The 22,734-nt window shown below is 44.6% G+C and overlaps 1 protein-coding gene across 1 annotated transcript; it reads left to right on the top strand.

The window, feature by feature from the left end:
- The first annotated feature begins 680 nt into the window (after positions 1-680).
- On the top strand, positions 681-14,020 carry ST6GAL1 (ST6 beta-galactosamide alpha-2,6-sialyltranferase 1). The gene is made up of 5 exons (XM_009078412.1): positions 681-1,334; positions 4,949-5,046; positions 10,047-10,148; positions 11,428-11,602; positions 13,476-14,020. Exons 1-5 carry the CDS (start codon positions 704-706, stop codon positions 13,715-13,717), a joined length of 1,248 nt encoding a protein of 415 aa, XP_009076660.1. The 5' UTR covers positions 681-703; the 3' UTR covers positions 13,718-14,020.
- Positions 14,021-22,734: the final 8,714 nt, after the last annotated feature.

Below are 22,734 nucleotides of genomic sequence, written 5' to 3' on the forward strand. Positions count from 1 at the left end.
CTAAGTTACCTGGAGTAACATTTATCAAAGTGCATTTCTGAGCCCAAACATGCCTCAGACTTTACTGTGGCTTAATGGGCTTCCAGCAGCTATTCAGCAAGGTTTGATCTTGGGAGTCCACTCAGCCTACCGTAGGTTTGCAGTGATTCCCTATGAAGTTACCAAGTGTGTCAGTACCAGGCTGGTGAAGCTCCTGGTGTTCATGGATTCACAGCTTTTTTTTTCCTCCACAGTGATATGTCTTATTATGTGCTTCATTAGTGTTAAAGCCTATGGCCAAGTAAAAGCTTATTTCTGGAAATGCTTTTGGTGGGATTTGGATATTGACTGGCTAGGATGGGAGATGAAGGAAAGCAAAGTGGAGACTTACTCTGTTGCTAGTGTGATACTGGCAGTGTTAAACTTTGCTGTCACTTGTGGAAGGTTAGAGTGGCAGTGGCCTCAGATTACCATTACATAGCATGTGGTGGCTGATAGCCAGCTCAGGCCTTTCCATTCGGTGTTTGAGGTGATGGACTTTGAAATGAGATCTGTAAACAGCCTGAAATTTTAAAATTCCCCTGTGGTGTCCCTCTTCCCTCCTGTGCCTGCACACTGATGTTTATGACTTGATATATACCTGCCTGTGCCTGCAGCCCTGACTGAGCTGTGTTCTTTTTCCCAGGACCAGCTTCCAGTGTCCCATTTGGATGCGCCATACACTATGGTTCACATCAATGTGTTGAAAAAACTAATGTGTGTTCTTGTGGTGATACTGGTAGCACTGACAGTCTGCCTGTGGAGAGAAACAAGAAGAAGCTACTATGATCCTTTCAAGACTGAGAGCAATGACTTTCAGGTTCACAGGAGTTCAGAAAAATGGAACCCAGTTAAATCACAAAGCCTTTTCCGTGAAGCAGACAGTGAGTTGGGTCAGATATCCAAAACATGGTTTGGTGCCCACAATAAAGTAAAAGGCAGCACACCTGGAACAGTTGAAAAGTCCAAGAAAGCAGCAGATTATGTGAAGGTATGGGATAAGGACAGTTCATCCAGAAATCTCATACCCAGGCTGCAGAAGGTCAGAAAAAACTACCTGGCCATGAACAAGTACAATGTGACTTACACTGGGAAGAGGAATGCTGCTAAGCTCAGCCCAGAGAAGCTGCTCTGCCAGCTGCGGGACAGGGTGAACGTGACCATGATACAGGGATCAGATGGTCCTTTTGATACCTCTGAATGGCAGCAATACCTACCTGGGAAGAGCCTTAATGAAACCGTGGGCCACCTGGGTCGCTGTGCTGTTGTGTCCTCAGCAGGGTCTCTGAAATCATCTCGTTTGGGACAAGAGATAGGTTAGTATCTTTCTGTTAGGCTAAAGTTAAATATCATTGTTTTATAACTTACACTGAGTAGAGGTAACCTACTGTTGTGCTTTTACCAGTATATCTCTCTTGTGGTCAAAAGGTATTTAAAATAGTTGAAATACTATCCTGGAACTTCTGCTAAATCAGTAAATATTTCAGCCTAGGAGGAGATGGGGAGTAAGTAATAGGTAGTTCTATTCTGGCAAGTCCTTTCAACTTTCACGATCACATTGGCATCACTAGAGGTGATGTACTAATACTGCATACCAGAGAGAGGTCTTGGTTCCTGAAGTGTTTGTTTCTTGGTTCCTCAAGTGTTTGCTTCCTGAAAGGGTTTGGGGTGGGTTGAGTAATGCCAGTGTGCTCATTGCACAGTCAATGGTCAGAAAAAATTTCATCCAGAAAGACTTTTTCATAGAAGGAGTAAAAGAAAACAATAAAGGTGGAAAAAACCCCACTGGACACAGCCCTGAGCAGTCTGTGTTGAGTGGAGGGACTGGCACAGACAATCTTCAGAGATGCCTTCCAGCCTCTGTGATGCTGTAATTCTGCTCAAGGCTTTCCAGAAGTGGCACTGCTTCATTCTGAGCCATAAGACAGTGGCTGAGTTTGGGTGGCCCCAAAGACTATGACAAAACTTTACAGGGATTTGGTTTATCTCTTCTTTAGACAAAGTTTGGTTATGCTTTGTAAAGTCTTATCTGACCTTATTAATCTGTGGTTAATGCGTTAATTAATAAATGCAGAACCATTGGTCTTTGACTGTAGATTATAAAGAAGCATGTTTTAATACCAAAGCAGTTAGTGTCTTTAAGAAAACAGCATGCAGGGGAAACCAGCTCTCCAGCCTTCAACTCAGGATTTTTTGCCAGGCAGAAAATTCTTGGGTGCCTGCAGTTCCCTCAGCTTGCTTCAATATTTTTTGTTTGAAGCTCAGTTAAGAATCACACTTTTCTGCTTCAGTGAAGGAAAAGTTTTCTCTCCAGTGGAAATTGTTTGCAGGCTTTGTGTTTGAAAGTTGTCTGTTGGACCAGGTCCCTCTGGCCTGCACTAAGCTACAAGTACCTTTCATCCGATGAAACATGTAGATCGATAGATTTTAATGCATCATTTATGGAGAACTAGGACAAAGCCTTTAGAACCATAGTCCTTGGATGCTTGTGAGAGAGACAAGGTTTTGTTCTGGTACTTGTTCAGAAGTTCTTCCCCAAATTTCTATGTGTTCTGTAGGGCAGATGGGCAGGAGCTCGACTGAGCTTGAACAATTTGAAGTGTGTTAAAATGCTGCAAAAGATGCAGTGAAAAATAGCATTGCCTCCTGGTACAAATTGCAGGTGGGAGTTGGTTGATGGAATTGTTTCTGCCTGTTAGGAGTGTTTGAGGCCAGGCAGGTCAAGACTTGGGAAGCCAATTCTGACTTTTCCTTTGAGTACTTGTCTTGGCTTGTTTGAGTGCCTCTTGGAGATCAGGAGCTAAAGGTTTGCACAAAAGTGACCTTCTGTTGAATGCCCTCCCTAACACAGCTGGCTTGTGCCTTTGTTAGGCTCCAGCATACTGATAGAACTTGCTTCTCTGTAAGGAGACCCTCACAAGGGCTGAGAGTGGTGTTTATGGAGTGTTGGAACACAGTCCATGCTGTGCTGGATTTGGTATTGGAGCAGCCAAGAAGTGCAGTGGGCTGTGCTTTGGCTGCAGCACAGCTGAAGGGATGTCAGACATGGAAAGCCATTTCATTGTTCCTACAGGCAGTCTCTGAGCCTGCCCTGAAACTGAAGCACTGGTTTGTTCCAGATCACAAGGGATGGATGCTGGGGAGGTCATTGTGTAATGTCTGAGGCAAATGCCATTAACCCCTGCTGGTGTCCCTGCCTGGTGTTCCTCATGCCTGGGTCTCAAACTAATCTGCTTAAGGAATCTCTCTGCTAACGATTCTGCAGAGTTTGGGGCACTTACAGCCATGAGCTGGGCAGGGGGAATATTAGGGATACAGGAGTATTCAGGGTATTTATGTAAGTTTTTTCCCAGTTTTGACCTGATGTTTTTCCATGTAGGAAAAACCATGGTTTTGTTGGAGGAAGTTGTCAAAAAGGTACTAAATTTTGCCTGCTTAAAATGAAGCATTTGCGTAGATGAGCACAATGGATTGATGAGTTATTATTCCAGGAAATACTTGTTCTGTGTAATCATGTTAAAATATCAAATGAGCAATTAGTCAATGTAAGGGAGTCTGGCAGAGCAGAACAGGGAGAAGCTTGTAAAGAACCAGCTTATGACTTACTGGGCTCTTGGTGTTACTGGAGGTTATAAATTGCCACTGAAAAATCCAGTGTGAGAGGTACCAAGGGTAGCACAGCCACCAGGAGACAAAGAGCCAGGTGCTCTGCCTAGGCAGTCACTAAACACTCTTTTTAAATGCTTAGGGCATAATAATGCTGGTGTCTGGCTAAAGTTATATGGGGAAATTATAGCCCTGTATTGCATCAATGCAAGGTAGGATGTGGAGTTAAGGGTCTGTGGTCATAACTACAGAGCTGTTTCTCAGTGTGGAGAATGCTTTTTCTTGAAATATCACCTTACTTGGGTTTGAATCTTAAGAAGATCCACTTGTCTAAGAGAATAAAGTAGCTGAGAAACTATTAATTGCTGCCAGTAATTACTGATCATCCAGCATTGCTTGTGAGAACACCCCTGTTTTCAGAAAATTATCTGGAAGAAGGCCTGTTTCTGGACCAGGCGATGAGCACTTCCACCTTGTCCAGGAACTTGGCAATTCTTCACGGACTCTGACTGCATGTGCTGTGAGCTGTGGTTGTGTGGCCTCAGCATGAAGGCAGGGAAGTTGATCCTGCTTCTCTAACTCAGCCCCTCTGATCACATGAAAAGTTTCCTATCCAAATCCAGCCACTAGGTATGGAGCAGCCAGGGTGATGGGCACGAATGTGCTCCCTGCCACAGCAGCAGCCTAGCCAGCCGTGCCAAGGCAGAGGAGGGTGCTGGAGGAATTCGGTGCTATCTTAAGAGATGATGACAGCAGAGGAAAATGCAGTGAATCCCAAGGCATGTAACAAGCTGTGCCTGTTAAATGCACAGCAGCGGTTTTATTTCTGTAACGTAGGAGGTAGGCTGGCAGGCTGAGGTCAGCTTTGCTTTCCACTGTGGTTAGTATACATGTTTCTTGGGCTGGTCAACCTCCAGCCCGCAAGAGAGAGCACTGTTTTGTGGTTATTCCTTGTTCCTTAATTTGCAGCTAGCCGTGCGGTAAATTAATTGTCTATTGGTCTATCTCCTGGTGAAGTGTTTGCAAAGAAGAAGAGGGAGAGAGAGGGAGATCCTGCACTACTCTGCACAGAGCAAATGCTGGGGCTGTGCTCTCAGCCTGCTGGTGTGTTGTAGTTTTAAAAAATGGATTTTTTAAAAGTGTATTATCATAAAGCTTCAGCCACAACTTCCTCCACAGAATCTGGCTTGCTACTTGTTATGTGAAAAGCCAAGGACTAGCTAGATTTTATTAGAAGTGCAGGTGAATAATGTGTAACACATCTCTTCTGTCACTCAAAACCCAGGTGTGATCTTGTCAGGTTTTCACTCTCTTTTGCTTTCAGACAGCCACGATGCCGTCTTGCGATTCAATGGGGCTCCTATCAGGGGCTTTCAAGATGATGTGGGACAAAAGACAACAATTCGTCTTGTGAATTCCCAGGTAGGTCTCAAGAACTTGTGCCAAATGGGCCAAGCATGCCAGAGCTGTGTAGCTGCATTGTCTGGGAGCTGGGTAGCAGGCTGAATGGGGCTTCTGGGCTCACCTGCTGCTGGAAGGTCTTTAAAATTAAGCTGGGGAGAGCAGGACAGTCCATGTGATTTCTCCTGTCCCTAGCAGATAGCCATAGGATGGCTTGGAATGGGGGACAGTTGGTAAATCTGAGATGACTGGAGTGACACTACACATGCTAGTGAACTTGCAGTGGCTTGCTTGCAATTTACAGCAGGCACAAGGTAGTTTACTTTTTGTGCAGGCCTCTGTTAGCACTGCAAGGGCAGCTGGAGGCTGCTGCTGTGCCTTTGGAGTGAGAGGCAGGAATGACAGTGCAGCTCAGAGAAGGCAGATGTGCCAAGAGATGTGTTGTGCTTGCCCCAAACATGGGTATGAAGAATAAAGAAAATTTATTTGGCTGTTAATAAAAGAGCAGAGTTTCTTTTCTGCCCAGCAATTCCACAGACCTGGTAGGTAACACATTAACCAGGGCTGTTAAATGACTGAAGACAGTTGGCAAAGGACCCACCATTAAAGCTGTAGTCTGTGCCACAGCTAGGAGAGGGATGGACTCTGGTGGGTGAGTTGGAGGGTTCAGGACCTCAATGCAGAGCGTGGCAGAAAGTGCCTTTAATGCAAGGCATTGCTTACTGAGGTAAGTTTTCCCTGACTCTCTGAGAACTCTTTCTAGGTATGAGACTGTCTCTCTCCTAATTCCCTTTGGACATCAGTAGGCTGTGATCAGACTTTCCAGGGTTAGGACCGTGTCTAGCAGTACATTAGCAGAGTTAGTCTGTCACCTGTTCAGGAGCAGAGTGAGACCCTCGCTACTGTAGATACATCTTGAGGTGTTTGTACCCTTCTTTCATACAGCTGTTACCTTCCTGTTTTCCCATTTTGCAGGGGGAAATTTTCAAGTGTAGGCATGCAAAGAGAAGAGGAAATCACAGTAGTGCATGCTGATGAGGCAATAGAGTAGAACAGTAAAAAACTGAACAAGCCAAGAGTCATTGGGTAAAAGACCTGGTGCAGCATTGCAGCACTGAGTACAAGCACCTCCTCACCCCACAAGGGAAGAGGAGATTGTAGGCACATGAATACTGAGGGGCTGAATGAGAGAGAGGTGATGGGCTGAAGCACAGCTTTTGTAATCCAGAACCAAAAAGGCAATTTCTTTTCCTTTACCCCAAAGCCAGGATTTGTAGGCCTGGAATTTTCTTATTTGCCCTTGTGTGAGGAGTCCATGGGTGCTGCTGTGTAATGAGGTTTGAGGCAGGAGCTTGGCCATCCTCTTCAAAGGCAAGACATGGAGGTAGCATGTAACCAGTTTGTGTGTCCTGAAGGATGTTCTTTCTTCTCATGTGAATGGAGTTGTCACCTCTTTCTGCTATTTGGTCTTGCCTTCTCCACTTGCTGCCATGCTCTGTGCTGCTGCTTGCTGCATCCCAATTCTGCATTAAACCCCCAGTCAGATGTGGGTCAGTTTGTCCTTTCTGAACCTGTCTGGTTTTAGCAGATATATCTGGCTGCTGACATCCTTCTGCCCTGTTTGACCTCTCTTTTTTTTATCTTTCCCTTCTGTGTGTATTTTTATGATGTCAGATAGGTGTTATCACTTAAACAAACTTTCTCTGGAGAATGTGCTTATTGCCAAGCAAGTAGTTTACAAGGGAAAACATGTACATGACCTGTGTGCTATCAGAGTTATCTGCACAGGGAGGAGGGTAACCGTGTAATATGACTCTCCATGTGGATTCTCTTACTTTGGACCAAATGTAGTTATAGCTGTGTCATTACAGTGTTTCTGTTCTCCATGCATATCAGCCTGCAGTCGTGGTGACATCCCCTCTGAGTGGAGACACCAGCTTGGAAAACTTAATTTACAGGGAGAACAGTATTGTTGCAGTTTTTAGAGGCTAAAGTTACCTCAAAATGCAGTGTTGATCTTGCTGCTCACCAGGGCAAAAGATGCTCTCCATGTGAGTAGTGCAGGAGTCTCTTGTTTAGGGTTTCCCAACTGAGCAGCTCTAATCACAGTCCCTGTTATCTTCAGGGATCACTGGATTGGGAGACTGATTTTCTTCTGTGTTTTTATTTGCACTTTTAATGGTTCAGTGCAGTTCTAGTCTTGGTGACATCAGTTAAACCTTCTTGTTGGTGGGATTGCCTGATCACATTCTGGTTTCGGCTCGCTGTGGAAGCTGTGCCTTGCCTTGCCCAGAGCACTAGGTACTGGCTGGATAAGCTGTAACTTGTTCTTCTGGGGTTGGCTTTTCTTACATTATAGCTGAGAAAAAGGGATGGGACTGTGGCTTGGCTGCATTTATTTTGGCTCTTACTATTGATCAGTGCTTAGTCAATTGCCAAAATGGAGGAAATGGGATCTCCTGAATCTAATCTGTCCAAACTAGTCTGTATTGAGTAGTATCCCTTTGGCATGTGTGTGGCCAGTGGCTTTAAGTTGCTTAATAATTACTTGAAGATATTTTTATGTAATTTTCTGACCAGTCTCTAAGATGTACCTGGGGGTGGAAGGGGTTTTAACAGTGGAGTGGGATATCTTGTACATCTATATGCATAGAGAAAGATTAGTGGATTGATACTGACAGGAGGGGGAGAAATTTGGGATCCCCAGATTTGAGGACATGCTTGTACATCCATAAGTTTGGTAGTTGCTCTAAGTAAAGAGTTTATTTAATGTTGCCTTGCTTATTTTCTTAGTCTTTCACTGATTCATCACAACTGCTGCCTTTAATGGCATGTTTTCCTGCAGTCTTATGCAAGGCCTCAGTTTGCCCTGGGAAAGAAGTCACTTTTTTCAAAAATAAGGGCTGAAGTGTGTGCAAGGGGAGTGCCAATGTCATTTTGGAGGACACAAGTCCTTTCTGCAGAGCTGACCGAGGACCAGCTCCTCCCAGCCCTTGTTTACAGTTCTCCTGGGCTGGCTTCTTGCTGTCATGGAGCACACTCTCTGCTTTGGCTGCTTTTGTTGTCATTGGCACTAATGAGGCTGCAGGCAGGAAGAGAAAGGGAGATATCACGTTGGTGGAATGGAGGAAGACTGTGATGAGAAAGGGGAGAATGTTTAGATTACAGGACACTGACTGTGGTAGCCAGAAACAAGGAAATCATTGTGATATGGCTTATAAATGCACCAAGAGGGTGGGGACTGTATTAGCAAGATAATTGTTAAGCATTGAACTGGCTGAATAACAAATTAACTAGGAAATCAAGAAATGAGATAAGTAATTAGGATCAAAAAGATGGACAAGTAAGTCATGTATCAATTTAAATGAATTTAAATATTTATAAAGAATCAGTCACTGTTAAAGAGAACAAGTAGGCTCTAAAGGTAAATGGAGAACCAGATTCCACCAGCAAACAGATGTGACTGATAGCTAACATGTAGTGTCAAGAACCAGCCCTGGGCGTGGGGAAGGACACAGCAAACAACTTGTGGCTGTGAAGGAGCTCCTCACCTGGTTTCTTATCCCTTTGCTTTTCTGCCTTTCACAGCTCTCTTGGGGTTTGTGTGCCTCTGACAACTCCTATGGCTTTTCTTGGCTTACCTTTGCTTTCTCTGATGCTCAGTCTCTCAAATCCTTCTTTCATGGGTGTTGCATCAGAGAAGTTACTGAAAAGTTTCTTTAAATAGGAACAATGAAATGAAAATAAAGCACCATGTTCCTTGCCCTGTGCTGTTGTGGTGCTCCATCCCACTCTACCCAGCTGTGGGGATGGCTGGTGCCAGCTGCTGTGTCCCTCCCTACCTCTGGTGTCCACAGACTGCAAGCAGATGTTCACACCTGCAATGTTGCATGCTCCAGCTAACAAGTGGTCTAAATATTTTAGCTGCTGTAAGGAAATGAAGCCAGGCAGTACATGTGGTTAAGGCCAAGGCCTAATCCTGCAGAGTAAAGAACAGATGTGAGGAAACCCTTTTTGCTTTTGGAATAATTCACATCTGGGCTGGCTGGAGCATCCTTGTGCTTTGGCTATACACAGAGCTAGGCAGGCAGCTGGGATGCTCAAGGATAAATTGGCTAGCTCATAATTAGATCTGTGGAGAAAATCAGGGTAAATGAAAGCTGATTTGATGATTATGCTCTTATGATTACAATGTTTACAAGCTGTGCCTGTACAGGTTATGGCTTTGGGTGGGGAGAACAGGGGATGAATTGTTTGATTTTTTGAGTGTTTGCCTTCTGCTGCAGACCTGGGTTACCTTCAGATGTCCCAAGCAGTGGTGGTTGTGTACAGACTATAGAGAGAACTTCTCAGTTTGAAGCTGTCCTTCTTATTGCTGCTCTGAGGAGATTTAAACTTCCCTTGCCTGAATTGCAACCCTCCTTGCTCTGGAGAGTTGAGGGGGGCTCAGTATATATCAGGGTTGGCTGGAGGTACTGAGGTCTCTCATTTCTTGCACTGATGGTCTCACAGCAGGCTGGCACAGTGCTGAGCCCTGACTGCTGGAGTTCCTGCTGCTCAAGGGAAGCCATCCACCTGCAGGCCCTTTTTTTGTGGGGGGTCAAATGAAGGTTCTTGATAAAGCCAAACAGTGTGCTTGCATTAGGCTCTTCCTGGATTGTCCTGGTGGTAGCAACAGATGTTCCCTCCTGCTTCTGGTAGTTGTGGTGATGGGATCCTTCACACAGGCTGGGTCACTCTGCTGGTCCTGTCCTCAGTGTATTACTGAAGATGGATAGAGAAAACGTTGTAAAGCATAATGGCAGTTTTTCTTGTGACTCCACTAAGTCCTGTGCAACTAGCTAGCACTGGTGTGGGCATTGGAAGGGCATTGCTGGGAGCTTTGTCCTTGCTGCTCGTGGACGTGCTCAGTAACCAGCAGTGGGGTGTCTCTGGCTGTTCTCCAGTACGTTTTATTGCTTAGTTGCCTGCTAACTCTGACAGCATACTGTATATCATTGTATTTGTTGGTTTTATTCAAGCTTGTAACTGTTGAAGAGCAGCAATTCCTGAGGGAAGAGCTATATAACACTGGAATCTTAATTGTCTGGGATCCAGCACCATATCATGCAGAAATTCATGAGGTAAGGATGAGTTTTTATAAATAAAATCAGATTCATATGCTCTGAAGTGCTTCTGTTAACCCACTTCCTCTTAATGTGGGCAATCACTCATTTTGAGGCCATTCTTGTTTACCTCTTCATTATTATGGATATATCCACATGTACTTCTGAGAGTATGCACACATGAGTGTTCCTAGGAAAACACTTGCCAGTTCCTGATCCTTGTGGAAGGGCCTGAGGCCAAGTATTATGGGTTATCACCTTTATTTTCCCATGGGCTGATGCTGCAGGGAGGTCATTGCTGGTTGCAGAAGTTGTTACCTTGCTATAGGATCATCTGTCTCCTTGTCTGACAGTTACTCTTAAGATTTGCTGATGGTTGATGCTTGGATATTTCAAGCACCAGTCAGATGTGGGATATACTTGATGCATTATGAACAGATTGGGAAATCCTCTGAAGATCTTAGCAAATGTCTCCTTGCTTTGTCAGTTAGGCTGTCATGTGTGGGTGTTGCAATCCCTCTAGCATCCACTTTTGATTTTGAGTACAAAAGAGTGTTATTTGATAAGTGATGAGCTTTGGAGGCTCATGGTGAAAGCAGGTTGGAGTGAATAGTCCATTCTTTACTTTTACTTTATGCTCTGTCTGTAACTGAGAGGTCTTTGCATTCCTTTCTCTGGACTGCATTTCCTATTTTCTCACTAATGTTTATTCCTGTGTCTACTCTTACAACTCCAGAGGCATAAGGGGGTATGTACAGCATGTCTAAGAGCTAGTAAAACGAGAATGGGATATTTACAGCATAGGGGGAAAAAGTCTCAAAATTACTTTAAGAGAGCATAAACCATTCCTGAGTGTTTTTACTGAAAGGGGAAGTTGTAGGATGCAAGTTGGCTCAGCCTGGTTTAGGAGGCTGTGCTAGGAACCCTTCTCTGCAGAATAGAGTGCTTTATAGTGCAACGTGAAGGATTGAGGTGTGTAACATTTCAGGCAGAGTTTTCAACATCATCCAAGGCAGAGTTCTCAACATTATTTGCTATTGGGGGGTGCAGAATGAAATTATACAAGGTTTTTCATTTAGTGGTCCTTCACTGGAGATTTGGGGTTTCTCTGCTCTGTTCACTGAGTCACCACAGTGACCCAAGGGGCAAATGAGGTGATGGGGGAACAGTGAGTGAAGAGTGTGTAGGTATAGCAGGACCTTTTTCCCTAGCAGCAGCAGGTTCACTCATCCTTGTTTCCTGTTGGTTACAGCGAAGTGGGCCATAAATATTCTGACTTCTTGTTCCTGTTTTGCAGTGGTACAGAAAACCAGATTACAACTTTTTTGAAAGCTATAAGGCGTATCGGAGAACACATCCAGAGCAGCCTTTCTATATCCTGAATCCAAAAATGCAGTGGCAACTCTGGGATATTCTGCAGGAGAATTCTATGGAGCATATTCAGCCTAATCCACCGTCATCAGGAATGCTTGGTAAGATAATTGCCCTCTAAACTTCTGGTTCAGTTTGCAGGCAGGAACTCTCCAGGATGCCTTTTTTTCAAAGACAACTACAAATTTATGGTGCTTATCAGAGTTGTTTTTACAGAGTGTATCTTATGCCAAAGTTTAAGCTTCCTGTCTTTAAAGTAGCAGCTCAGTTGTATTAAAAGTAAGCGGTTTGCAGCACCCCTCTGAAACACCAGTTACAAGCATGGCCCAGTTCCATGTGGAAACAGGAGAGCAGATTGCAATATTGGGACAGTCTTTAGGGTTTCTAGCTTCTAGTGCCAGAGCAGTTCCCACAGGGTGAGAGAGGAAGGATATGGCTCCTGTGGGCTCAGATCTTGTCAGGCAAATAAATCTGGTTACTGCAGATGGATTCTATGTGTTTGCCTGTTTATGCTTTCCACTCTAAAGACTTACTGGGATCTGGGGATGGTCAAACTGAATAGTTGCCCTGAAAAGTTCAGTGCTATTCCTCCTTACTCAGCATGCTAATATCTTGCTTGTCAGCATGCTAAATTCAGCCTCTCAGCGAAGGAGCTCGTTTTACATTCTGCTGTTGCAAAGGTTTTCCTGCTTAGTGGAGAGCTGATCTCATGACCAGCTGAATCAAAAGAAGTGAACCTCTGGGGAAGCTCATGTGTATTTGAAATCACAGCATAGTCATATAGTCTTGTTTGCCATGGAATGCCCAACTGCTGTGCTTCCGCCCTTTGTCTGCTCCCATCACTCCTGGGGCAGAGGCACCATTCGGTCTCTGTGTAAACAGAGTCACTTGTGTTTTTGCCAGGCCCAGCACCTATTAAATCATTGCTGGGATATGTGCAGAATAACTGTGTAACAGCAGAATCGATTACTTCAGCAGCAAAATTTGTAACAGGAGTTAAGGGCTTGAAGACAGCCACATCAGACAGCAGTTCCTCTGTGGCTTCCCTTTGGGCCAAGTTACCTGCTTTGTAAAACAAGTCACTGCACCAAATCCAGGAGCATAGATGAGTTCCAGTTTGGAGCACTGGGTTCCCTGGAAAGCCTAAGTGTGATTGAAAGTGGTCATTTGAAAAGGTGGATGAAAAGATGTTTAAAATGTACCTTAATTAAGCAAGTGGTTTCACAGATGGGTGGATCAAATGTCCTGCAGTCCATGTTCTGATTGTGCATGGTCCCTGATGTCTCAGACACTGCATGAATTTTCTGCGATATTATATATTGGTTCTGTTTCCCCAGTATATTCTTGCTATTTCTTGCACTTTAAAGTAGCTGGTAACTATGGCTTACATGTGGTCTGACCAGAAAGTTGTCAGGCTGTGCCCCTACACTGGCATGATGTCCTCTAGTGGTTCCTGTGCCTGTTGGAAGACACAGGAGGGCAGCACCACTCTGCTACAGGGAGCCTAAAGAGCAGAGGCTTCTTGGTCTCCCTGAACATTTCCCAGCACAGTCCCTTTCATATTCCCTGAATGCACAAGAGGCAGGTGGGGAAAAGGTAAAGGTCTCATCCCTGCTTACCCAAGCAGGTTTGAGACAGACTGCTTGGATCAGCTAATTGTAGTGCAGGCTTGGCAGGTGCCCAAGTTTCCATGAAGGTCATGGAGAATGGTAGCACTCTTAAAAATTGGCCTTTTGGCATGACTGTTGCTGTAAACAATCATCTGTAATCACATCGATCATACACTTTGCAAGTGAGGGCTGCAGAAACCATCCCCATCTGGCCAGACTTGTTTTCTCCCCCTCTACTCTAAACATTCAGAAAGAAAACCCTTCCCCTTGGAGCTGGATGCACCTTATTGACTGCCTGTCTCACTGGAATGTGTAATCAGTTCTCTCGTTTGATGTGGGGACGTCTGTTTTCTGCCCTCCCTAGGCATCACGATCATGATGACGCTCTGCGATGAGGTGGATGTGTACGAATTTCTCCCTTCCAAACGGCAGACAGACATTTGCCACTATTACCAGAAGTTTCACGACCGTGCCTGCACCATGGGAGCTTACCACCCACTCCTCTTTGAGAAGAACTTGGTGAAGCACATGAACCAGGGCACAGATGAGGACATCTATACTCGTGGGAAGGTTACCCTGCCCGGCTTCCAAAAAGTGCATTGCTAGCAGATTGGTTCTTAGTGTGTTTAGGAGTTTTTCTTGACTGTCAAAGCACTTTTTAAATCAGGGTTGTCAGATTTGTTAGGTCTAAGCACTGGTGTATTTTGACAGCTCTTCCATGTAGCAATGCTTGCTCTTAGGACTTCGTTGACCATCTGTCCCAGCTGTAAGGTGGTGTTATCTCATTGTGGTACAGCCACATCTGTGTGAGCCACTGCAATAAATTTACTCCTGGTGGAGCCAGGCTCATGCAGCAGGTGGATATGTGTGTCTTCATCTCAGCTGCTGATGGTGTATGGGAGGTGCAGGAGTGGCTTTCTAAGCAGAGATTGCACAAGTTCAGGATCAAATGATGAATATAGTTTGGTTTCTTCAAAGGGGTTATGACAGCCATAAACTTGGTCCATTGAGAAACAAGAATAACAATTTAAAATTTGTTCCATAGTCCTAGGAGCTCTTCAGAGCTGATTTATGGAAATGCTGTCAAGCTGTGTACTGATAAGCTAAACTCCTAGTTCAAACTATTTGCTGTTATAAACAGTTTGTAAAGTAACCTTGACAACTTCCTTCCAAATTGTAAGACTTCTGAAACCACTCAGGTGACATTTTTGGCAAAGGAAGAGGGAGGCAATTCACAATTCAGTGATTCTTGCAAAACTTTTTAATCTTTTTACTTTTTTAAAAAAATAATTTAAAATAAATTTTAGTGAACATTTAGTTCTCCACTGCAGTGCTGGGTGTGGTACAGAAGAACCCTTATATCAGAGATTTTTTTTGGGAAGATGCTCCAAGACACAAACAGGAGAACTCACTGGAAGTTGGTACCTCTCTCCAGCTCTCTGCTGGTCTACCTTTGCAGTTGTTGGTAAATTACTTGCTGTCCCCAGTAACAAAAGTTCCACAGAGCTGCTGTTAGATGGGTTCCAGTCCTCAAACTAGTGGAGGGCACATCTCGGCTGCTGTGTGCTTTTCTGAATAGGTGTGGAGCACGTTTATCACTTCCGTGCTTCGTGAGTGGTGGGGAGGGAGAGTGTGCTCTGCTTCTCGTGCTGAAACACAGGCAGAACTGAGAAGAGCACCTTTTTCTGCTCAAGGGGACTCCTGTGGGCAGCATGGTGGAAGTAGTAGCTCTGCAATCTGTATGTCACCTTCCCTGTCCTCTTCAGTACTGATGTGTTTCGTTGTGTCTGTAAAGAAAGCTTTTTCTTCCCCTGTTTTGAATAAATCCTGTGAAGTCATCAGCCTGTTTTTACCTCGGTGAAACCAGTGTAAATGTCTTTGCTCCATGGCCCTGGGGACTTGTACCAGCCTTGCACCACTGTGGGCAGAGCTGGGAGGGAGCTGCTTCCCTGCTCATTCCAGTAAGTCCCCGAGGGAGTCCTCTGGTGGGAGGGCCCCTGTGGAGCTGTTCCTCCAGCTCTTGAGGCTGGCTTGCTGCACACCCATCTGTTGGGATGGATTGGGTCTGTCAGTGTTTACAAATTGTATGTTTTATATAGGTAAAAAAAAGGTCCTTGCACTACTGCTCAGGAGCACTAGAACAGGAATGTGATGAAGGCAGTTGTGTCATTCCCTTTCACTGTGAGGGAAGGAGCTTACTGAGGAAGATGCATCAGGGGTTGTTTGGGAGAGCCTCAGTAATCTTCTCCCCATCTCCACTCTTAGTTTGTATCAGCCCTGCCTCTGATCCTTGGATCAAGGCAGTGCCTGCTACAGCAATTTACCTTCTTGGTATGTGTTTAGTTAAGATTTGTTGAATAGCTTTTGACTTTTTTTCCTAGGCTGTCTCATTTGTTATTTCTCATAATGTTGTTTTCCCCCAGCTGCCCCACTGGGGAGACCAGACCAGCCACCCTCCTTGGCTTGAGCTGTGGGATGGATGGATGGTACATTGCTGCAGGGAAGCCAGCACAGGCTGCCTGCTGTTCACTTGAGGGTCCCAAAACCACCTGCTCCTCTGCAGGGCTCTTGCAAGAAGACAAAACTTCAAACAGACTCCCCAGGGTCTCCTGCCCAGAGCCCTCAGTTACTTATGGATAACAGCAGCGCACTGGGCATGGAATTTCAAATGTTATGCTAACAGTTTTAGCCAGATCCAACATGTAATTCATTTACAGTCTAAACTGAGTTTTACAGGAATTATGATGAGCTTAAAATAGGCCAGTGTTAACCCTCCTTTATGAGAAAATCTTTTTGGCTGCCTAGATCTAAATATAATAAAAATTGCAAGTGATGACAAGTCTGGTATTTCAGAGAGCCAGGTTTAGGTTAGTGGGCAGTAATAGCTAGACTGTAATAAAGCTCTCATCCAGAGTGTCCATGAGGAAAGTGGGAATAGGGCAACACAACCCTTTCCAGTTAGCCACTGAAGGGCTAAGTACTGGGAAGGATGCTCCATAATTATATGGAAAGCCTGGAGAACATTTCCAGTGGAAAACTGTTTTCCCTCTTGGCCTTTTTAGAGAGCCAGAGCCATGGGTGGGAAGAGGTTATCTGGGTGAACCAGAGCCCAGAGAAGGTAAGTGCTGCTGTCAGGGGTTCAGGGTTGGATGAGGAAATATGTGGGTAATGTAAAAGCAATGACAGGATGTTACTGGCGGAGGAGCACTGGACTTCATTGTCTTTGAAGGAGATCTTTCACTGTCTGGGCTGACAAAGCTGCTTGTAGGTTTTTATGGTTTGTTTTCACTAAAATGATGGGGAGAAAAGTCCCAGAAATTCAAATTTATGTGCACCTGAGTCAACACACCTATCCTCACCTCCCTGAAAAGAATGGAGTGGTTGAGTGGGAACTGGATGTGACAAAACACCAGTATATCGACAGTGATGGTTAAGAAAATACATGCTGGCACTCCCTGGAGAGAAACACAAGCTGCCCCAGCCACACATTCCTTTGTTTTCTGAAGGAAAACTGAAGGTATGGGTACAAACAAGATGGCTCATTCTTCTCTGCTGTGTACTGTGAAGTCTGATGCTCTTGCCCAGCGCTGTGGGTGTTTGTCTTCACTTGTGAACTGTACCATCCTAGCAGGGAAACTTCATCACCTTGCTGCAGGTGATGACACAAGGCACAGTGTGGGAGCATCAGGCTTAATTTTGGAGCAGATAATTTGTGTGCATGGCCATATATATGTTTCTAGCCCTGTGCATTTATAGGAGAGACGCAAGTTGAAAAGAGCTTGTTGGGAGTGTTAGGTAGTGTCAAGGCACCACATTACCTGGTGTCCTGACACTGTATTCAGCAAGGCATGAGCTCCCTGGGAAATGCTGGGAGCAAGCTGGAACCCAGTTGGCTTTGTGCCTCATTCCAGGTGAGAAGGAGCTACAGATCAGGACTCCTTTTTGAAGACAGAACTTGCAAGAAAGAGGGTGTGCCTGTTTCTAGCAGGTGCAGATGAAGGTAAAGTTGTCTCTCTCTCTGCTCTAAGCAAGTAGCTGCTTCTCTTCTGACCTAAACTCAATGAGCTGCTTAGCAGCCTTGTCTTGTGAAAGGTATGGAAAATGGGTTCAATACACAGGGCTGTGACTGCTCATCCCATTAACACAATGGAGGGAGATCTGGTGTCTCTTGGAGTTGGTAATGCACAGCTCATGTCATGCACAATTTATCTGCTGTTTTGGAGGTGGGTATGGAGGACTTCTTTTAGGGGATTATGCTAGAGGGTTACAAACACAGCATCCTCACACTATCTCCACCAAAAAAAAGAAAGAGCCCTTGCAGGGGCCTGTTTTCACACTGTGTCTTTTGTCCAAGTCCCAGGAAATGCCTTCCCCTGTAGGTAAGTGGTCCTTGCTGCTGTTTATCCTCCTGCATTCAGGTGGGATCTTGGGCCATACTCCAACCACTCTTACAGAAAAAGCTCTGGAACTCACACATGTATTTTTTGTTCACCTATTTTCTTTTCTGAGTTTGTGTGCTGGCCGACCTTCATCTGCCTGCAGGGTCCAGCAGGAAAACAAACACTCCTACCCACATCTGGCAGGGGGTGAGGTGACACATGAGGATGTTTGTGTCTCCATTTATGCATGAGTTTGTATCTGTTTGTTCCCTTGCCTAAACTTGGTTTGTGTAATAAAAGGAGAATTTAATCTCAATTGCATATTTTGACAGCCAGGTCAGACTTGAAGCTTAGCACTCTACCATTAACTTGTGTTCAGTGTGTAATGAAGAAAACTTAATTTGGGGAGAAAATTGAAGCAATGAGCATTGGAAAAAAAATTCCTCTGTTCAAGGTGTGTTTTGGGAAGATGTATGGATGGTTTGCAACGGCAGAATGGAAGATGACAAGGGAAAATCTGACCTTGGAGATGGTTTGAAAAGGTGTGTGTGTGTGTAGTGCAATTTGTTCCAAATAACTGAAAACCAGAGAGGGAGAAGAACAGAGGGAGTGGACTGAAGGCAGTTTGGTTTGGAGTGAGTAACTTCTGGCAGAAGCTAGATCTCTCTGAGCAGAAACAGATACTTCTCAAGACCCAGTGAGCTTGGCTTGCTGTCTGTGCCAGCACTGAGTGTGCTGCTGGGTTTGGAGGTAAGTGTGCATGGAGAGCTGTGCTTATGGGAACAAAACCAACTTTGAATGTCTTTCTTTCCATTCATGCAAATATCTTGCAGTGTTTTTCCTGCCTGGCTCTGGTGTCCTTTACAAAGACAATAATGAGGTGCTTCCATGAGCCAACTCCAGTTCAAACCTGTGACAAGCCTCTCTTCAGCACATACTGATGGCTGTTCTGCATGTCAGAAAAAGTTACAATTTTAGCATGGGGATGTGTAATTTACAGTTTCAAGGAATCCTAAACCTCATGTGGATTTGTGAAGCCTCTGTGGTGAAGGTTAGTTTTCTGTAACAGATCAATAGAAGCTTTCAAATTCTCCACCTGGGCTGGTTGCTAGAAGTATAGCAGAAGTTATCTCTGTGTGGTAATTCTTAGTAATTCACTGAGTATTGCACAGAGCCGTAGTAATTCATACTCCACAAGTTCTTACCTTGTACCAGTCCAGTAATGCTGAAATGCCCATGGCCATTTCAGGTCTATATACCTAACCTGTCAAAATGTGGAATCTGAGTCCTCTGATAGTTAAAGACTAAAATGAAGTGCAGGGCCCTGGATGGTGAAAGTGGTACCAGCATTTGTAGCACTCATTTCCATTCCCAAAGGAAAATACAATCACTGGTATGTGTGAAAGTAGGCTGTGTTTCATTAAAACCAGCGTCAGGTACATCCAGCAGCATAAAAATAGGAAAACTGAATTGCATGCTCCGTGTGTGGTTTATATATTACAAAATCACTATTATTTATGAGGCCTGAAGTGTTATGTAAACACTAATCTTCACAAGTATATGGAGGGGGAACTTCCTTAGCTTTCTCCTGCTCAGCTGGCAGTTCCACACCCGTTCAGAAATGCTGAATAGTTGCATTACCACATAAAATACTTCTAAAAACTGGAACATGATCTTTATCCTGAACAAATTAATGAAGTATCCTGCCTTCAAGGAAGCTACAAATCATTTTCACGAACTGAGAACCTGTTTCCCCTCTCAGTTGCCTGTTTTTTCCTCAGGTATCTTCACAGACATTATCCTATTTAATTTGCTCTTGGTTTACCAAAGATATATGAAAGGCTAACATTTCTTAAAGAAACGTGTGATGGGGCATTTGCACTTAAATTTAGGAAGAAGGCTGAGCAAACAGTTAAGGCTGGACCTCCTGTGCACAGGACAAGCTGCAAAGCAGTTTGTTGTGAGGGGAATGGAGTTTTCTAGGGAATTTAGAAGGTGCTGTCTTATCCCAGCTGCCAGTTCAAGGTTATTTGTATGGGCTTTGTAAACCAGGACTCAAACTGAAGGACTTAAGGGAAATGAAGAAAACTTGTTTATTAGTTAGGACTGAGCTCAAAGCAGTGTTGACAAGAAGTAACTTTGGATTATTGAAGTAGGACTTGTGTGGCAGAAGATTTGAGCATGACCAGGCTAATTGTGACTGATAGTTCAGAAAAAAACATTTTATCATTCTTAATGATTGAGTTCTAATTTGCATAAATAAGATAGATGTCTCTTATTTGTTTTTCCACATTCTAGGCATTGTTTTTGTAGGAAGCTTGGTGAGTGATTGGGACAACATGGTAACAATTTGGCATTCTTGCCTTTGAATGGCATGAGGTAATTGTGTGGGTAAGTTGTGTATCCTGGCAGCAGGTCTGAGCTCTCTGTGCCCACCTGGTCTCCACAGCTGTGCAGGTCTGTGATGGCATGTGGAGTGCTGTTTCTGCCCCATGATTTCAAGACTGTTGTACTCTCACTCATATGCTTTGAAGGTTGAGCTCTCTGAGAAAGCTTGAGCTGTCTGAGTTGATGTCCCAGGTGAGCTGTTGCCTCTGAGCCTCCCTGTTGAGCTCGTGTGAAGGTCTGAGCTGCCCCTGTGCCCTGAGGGTAGACATTAATGCCTCCTGGTCTGGACCATTTTGGTCCTGGCACCCAGTGGAAGTGACACAGCTGTAGCTGGGAGCCTTGCATGCCATGATCTGATGCAGATATTGGTGAGAGATGCTAACAGAGAGCTGTAAAACAGGCTTGTAGTCATAAACAGAGCCCACACAGTCATTGCTGGTTTGACCCTAGCCAAGTCCTGCTGGGAGACTGAGACGGGGTGGGGGTGGCCATGTGGGTGCTCCAGGCAACCTATATTACACCAATGCCAACCTCTGCCTTTCTCTTCTTATAAATGTGGAAATCCAAAACATTCCCTTGGTGACAGAGCAACAAAACCATCTCCTCCCTAGCTCTGTCCTACAAGGAAGGAACGAGGACTCCCCAGATCTCAGTTCTTGCTATGTGTAGAGCAAATAAGGGCAGAATGAGCGAGTGTGGGTGGGTCTGGGGTATGTAAGCACACCTGCAACTGGAAGCTGAGCTTTGGTGAGACTGTGCTGCTCCAGGTTTCATGGTGAAAGTTTCATCCAGCTCCGTATGCCAGTCCCTGGCTTCCTGATGCCCTCCTGCCTCTAGGCACCCAAACCTATGCCCTGATAGAATTCTGATTTACCCTGATTTAATTTTACACTTTTAGTTAATAACAAAATGAAATGATGGTGCTATAGTGCAGCATTGTCATATGTGGCAGAGAATGGAAAATAGTAGCAAAAGTGTAGCTCTGGTGGTACGAGCATGCAAGGAAGTGGTATGTCAAGAAGTCAGCTGTTATTATCACTGTTTGCCATAAAATAGTTGCTGCAGGAAATAGTTCAGTTCATTTTCAGTGTTCTTAAATGGCTACTAATATTAACACAAAGCTTACGTATGCTGCAGGAAATAGTTCGGTTCATTTTCAGTGTTCTTAAATAGCTACTAATATTAACACAAAGCTTACGTTGCCCCTGCCTTTCTGACCAACCCCTGTCACCCCAAGCTTGTCAATGGCCACACAGGTGCCCAAGGACTCCTGCACAGTGGAGGGGCCACGTTTCACCTCACTGCACTTTTCCCTGTCCTTAAGGTCTCTGGGAGTTGGAAAGGGACAGTGAAAGTTGTGTGTTTCTCCTTTATGAAACCTGTGTGTATGCAGTGGTCTAATCCATCACCATTTGCTATCCATTGTGTCTTGGGAGCAGATGGTTTCTGTAGAGCTCTGTTTTGATATTTCTGTAGCCTCAGCAGTACATGGATGCTTTATTCAGTAATCTTCCAGCATAAGCAATAAAGCATCTTCGGAAAAGCTGACACACGGATTTATAGCAGCTGACCTGCTGCCATCACCTGAAGTCAAGCTTTGTTTTTGCACAGTAGTGTGCTTTGCCAGCACACCCCTCTGTCAGCCGAGGCCTGAAATTCCCCACTGTGCCCAGCTGTAGCTGTTAGGGACTGAGTCACAGGGGAGTTGCTCAGAGCAAAAACAACAAACACAGAAAAGTTCAGCCTTGTGGTTTGTTGAAGCAGACGAAGCTGAGGCTGTAATGCAGCAAGAAGGTCATCAAAGAGAGAGGAGAGAGAAATGGATTGTAAGTGGATGCTAAAGCATGAAGGAAGAGGTACCAGTACTGTACAGCAGGTGTATGTGCACCATGCTGCTTTCAGCATAAGCAAACTAGAAGGGCAGATACCTGCATCTCTGGTACAAACTATGCTGAGGTGGATACAGCTGTTTGTGTCAAGCATTTTGTTAGAAAAGCTCTGCACTGAAAAGCCATCATTAGTTTAATGCCTCTAAAATCCCCAAAGCGCTCGGGAACACCTGAGTGTCTTGCTTGAGGTTGTCAGTTGTGATGAAGTTGCACTTCAAAGCTCCTCTATAGGTCAGCAAATACCAGAAACATTTTATATTTTTCTCCTAAGGAGGGCTAAGCCTGCAGTGACTACTCAGCACAAGGCTGAGAAATGCAGTGCCTGTGAAGGTGTGGAGTTGGTGATCTGACCTGGTGCACAGGACTCTCAGGAGTGGTTTAGAGTTTGTGTGCTAGAAGTGTCCTCTGGAGAGTCCCACTCACTGCTTGCCTAACTGCCTTCAAGTTAAAAATTTGCTCTATATTTATTTATGTACAGTTTGCCTTGATTCATGAAGATAGTGATCTGGCTGAAACAAGTATAGTATTTCCAAGAACACAGCTCCTAAAAACAGCTCTTTCTTTGAAGTCAGAAGGTGATTACTCTACCAAGGGCACTTGGCACTTGTTCATCTGTCAAACAGTAACAAAAGCTTAATGATCATTTGGGAAAGTAACCAGGAAATGGCATGTTCAATGAGAACGGGGATTCATGAAGATAGTGATCTGGCTGAAACAAGTATAGTATTTCCAAGAACACAGCTCCTAAAAACAGCTCTTTCTTTGAAGTCAGAAGGTGATTACTCTACCAAGGGCACTTGGCACTTGTTCATCTGTCAAACAGTAACAAAAGCTTAATGATCATTTGGGAAAGTAACCAGGAAATGGCATGTTCAATGAGAACGGGATGTGAAATGCGGGAAAGTAGCCCGGAAATGGCATGTTCAATGAGAACGGGAAGAGCTGTGAAATCAATTTCAGGAAATTT

Source organism: Acanthisitta chloris, unplaced genomic scaffold (genome assembly GCF_000695815.1).
Source record: "Acanthisitta chloris isolate BGI_N310 unplaced genomic scaffold, ASM69581v1 scaffold15617, whole genome shotgun sequence".
NCBI lineage: Eukaryota > Metazoa > Chordata > Aves > Passeriformes > Acanthisittidae > Acanthisitta > Acanthisitta chloris.

Bases quoted from the DNA above. Each gene is read 5' to 3' on its own strand.
- ST6GAL1 (XM_009078412.1), top strand. From the start codon at position 704: ATGGTTCACATCAATGTGTTGAAAAAACTAATGTGTGTTCTTGTGGTG. The intron at 1,335-4,948 runs GTTAGTATCTTT...TTTTGCTTTCAG, and splicing joins TCGTTTGGGACAAGAGATAG to ACAGCCACGATGCCGTCTTG. The intron at 11,603-13,475 runs GTAAGATAATTG...TGCCCTCCCTAG, and splicing joins ACCGTCATCAGGAATGCTTG to GCATCACGATCATGATGACG.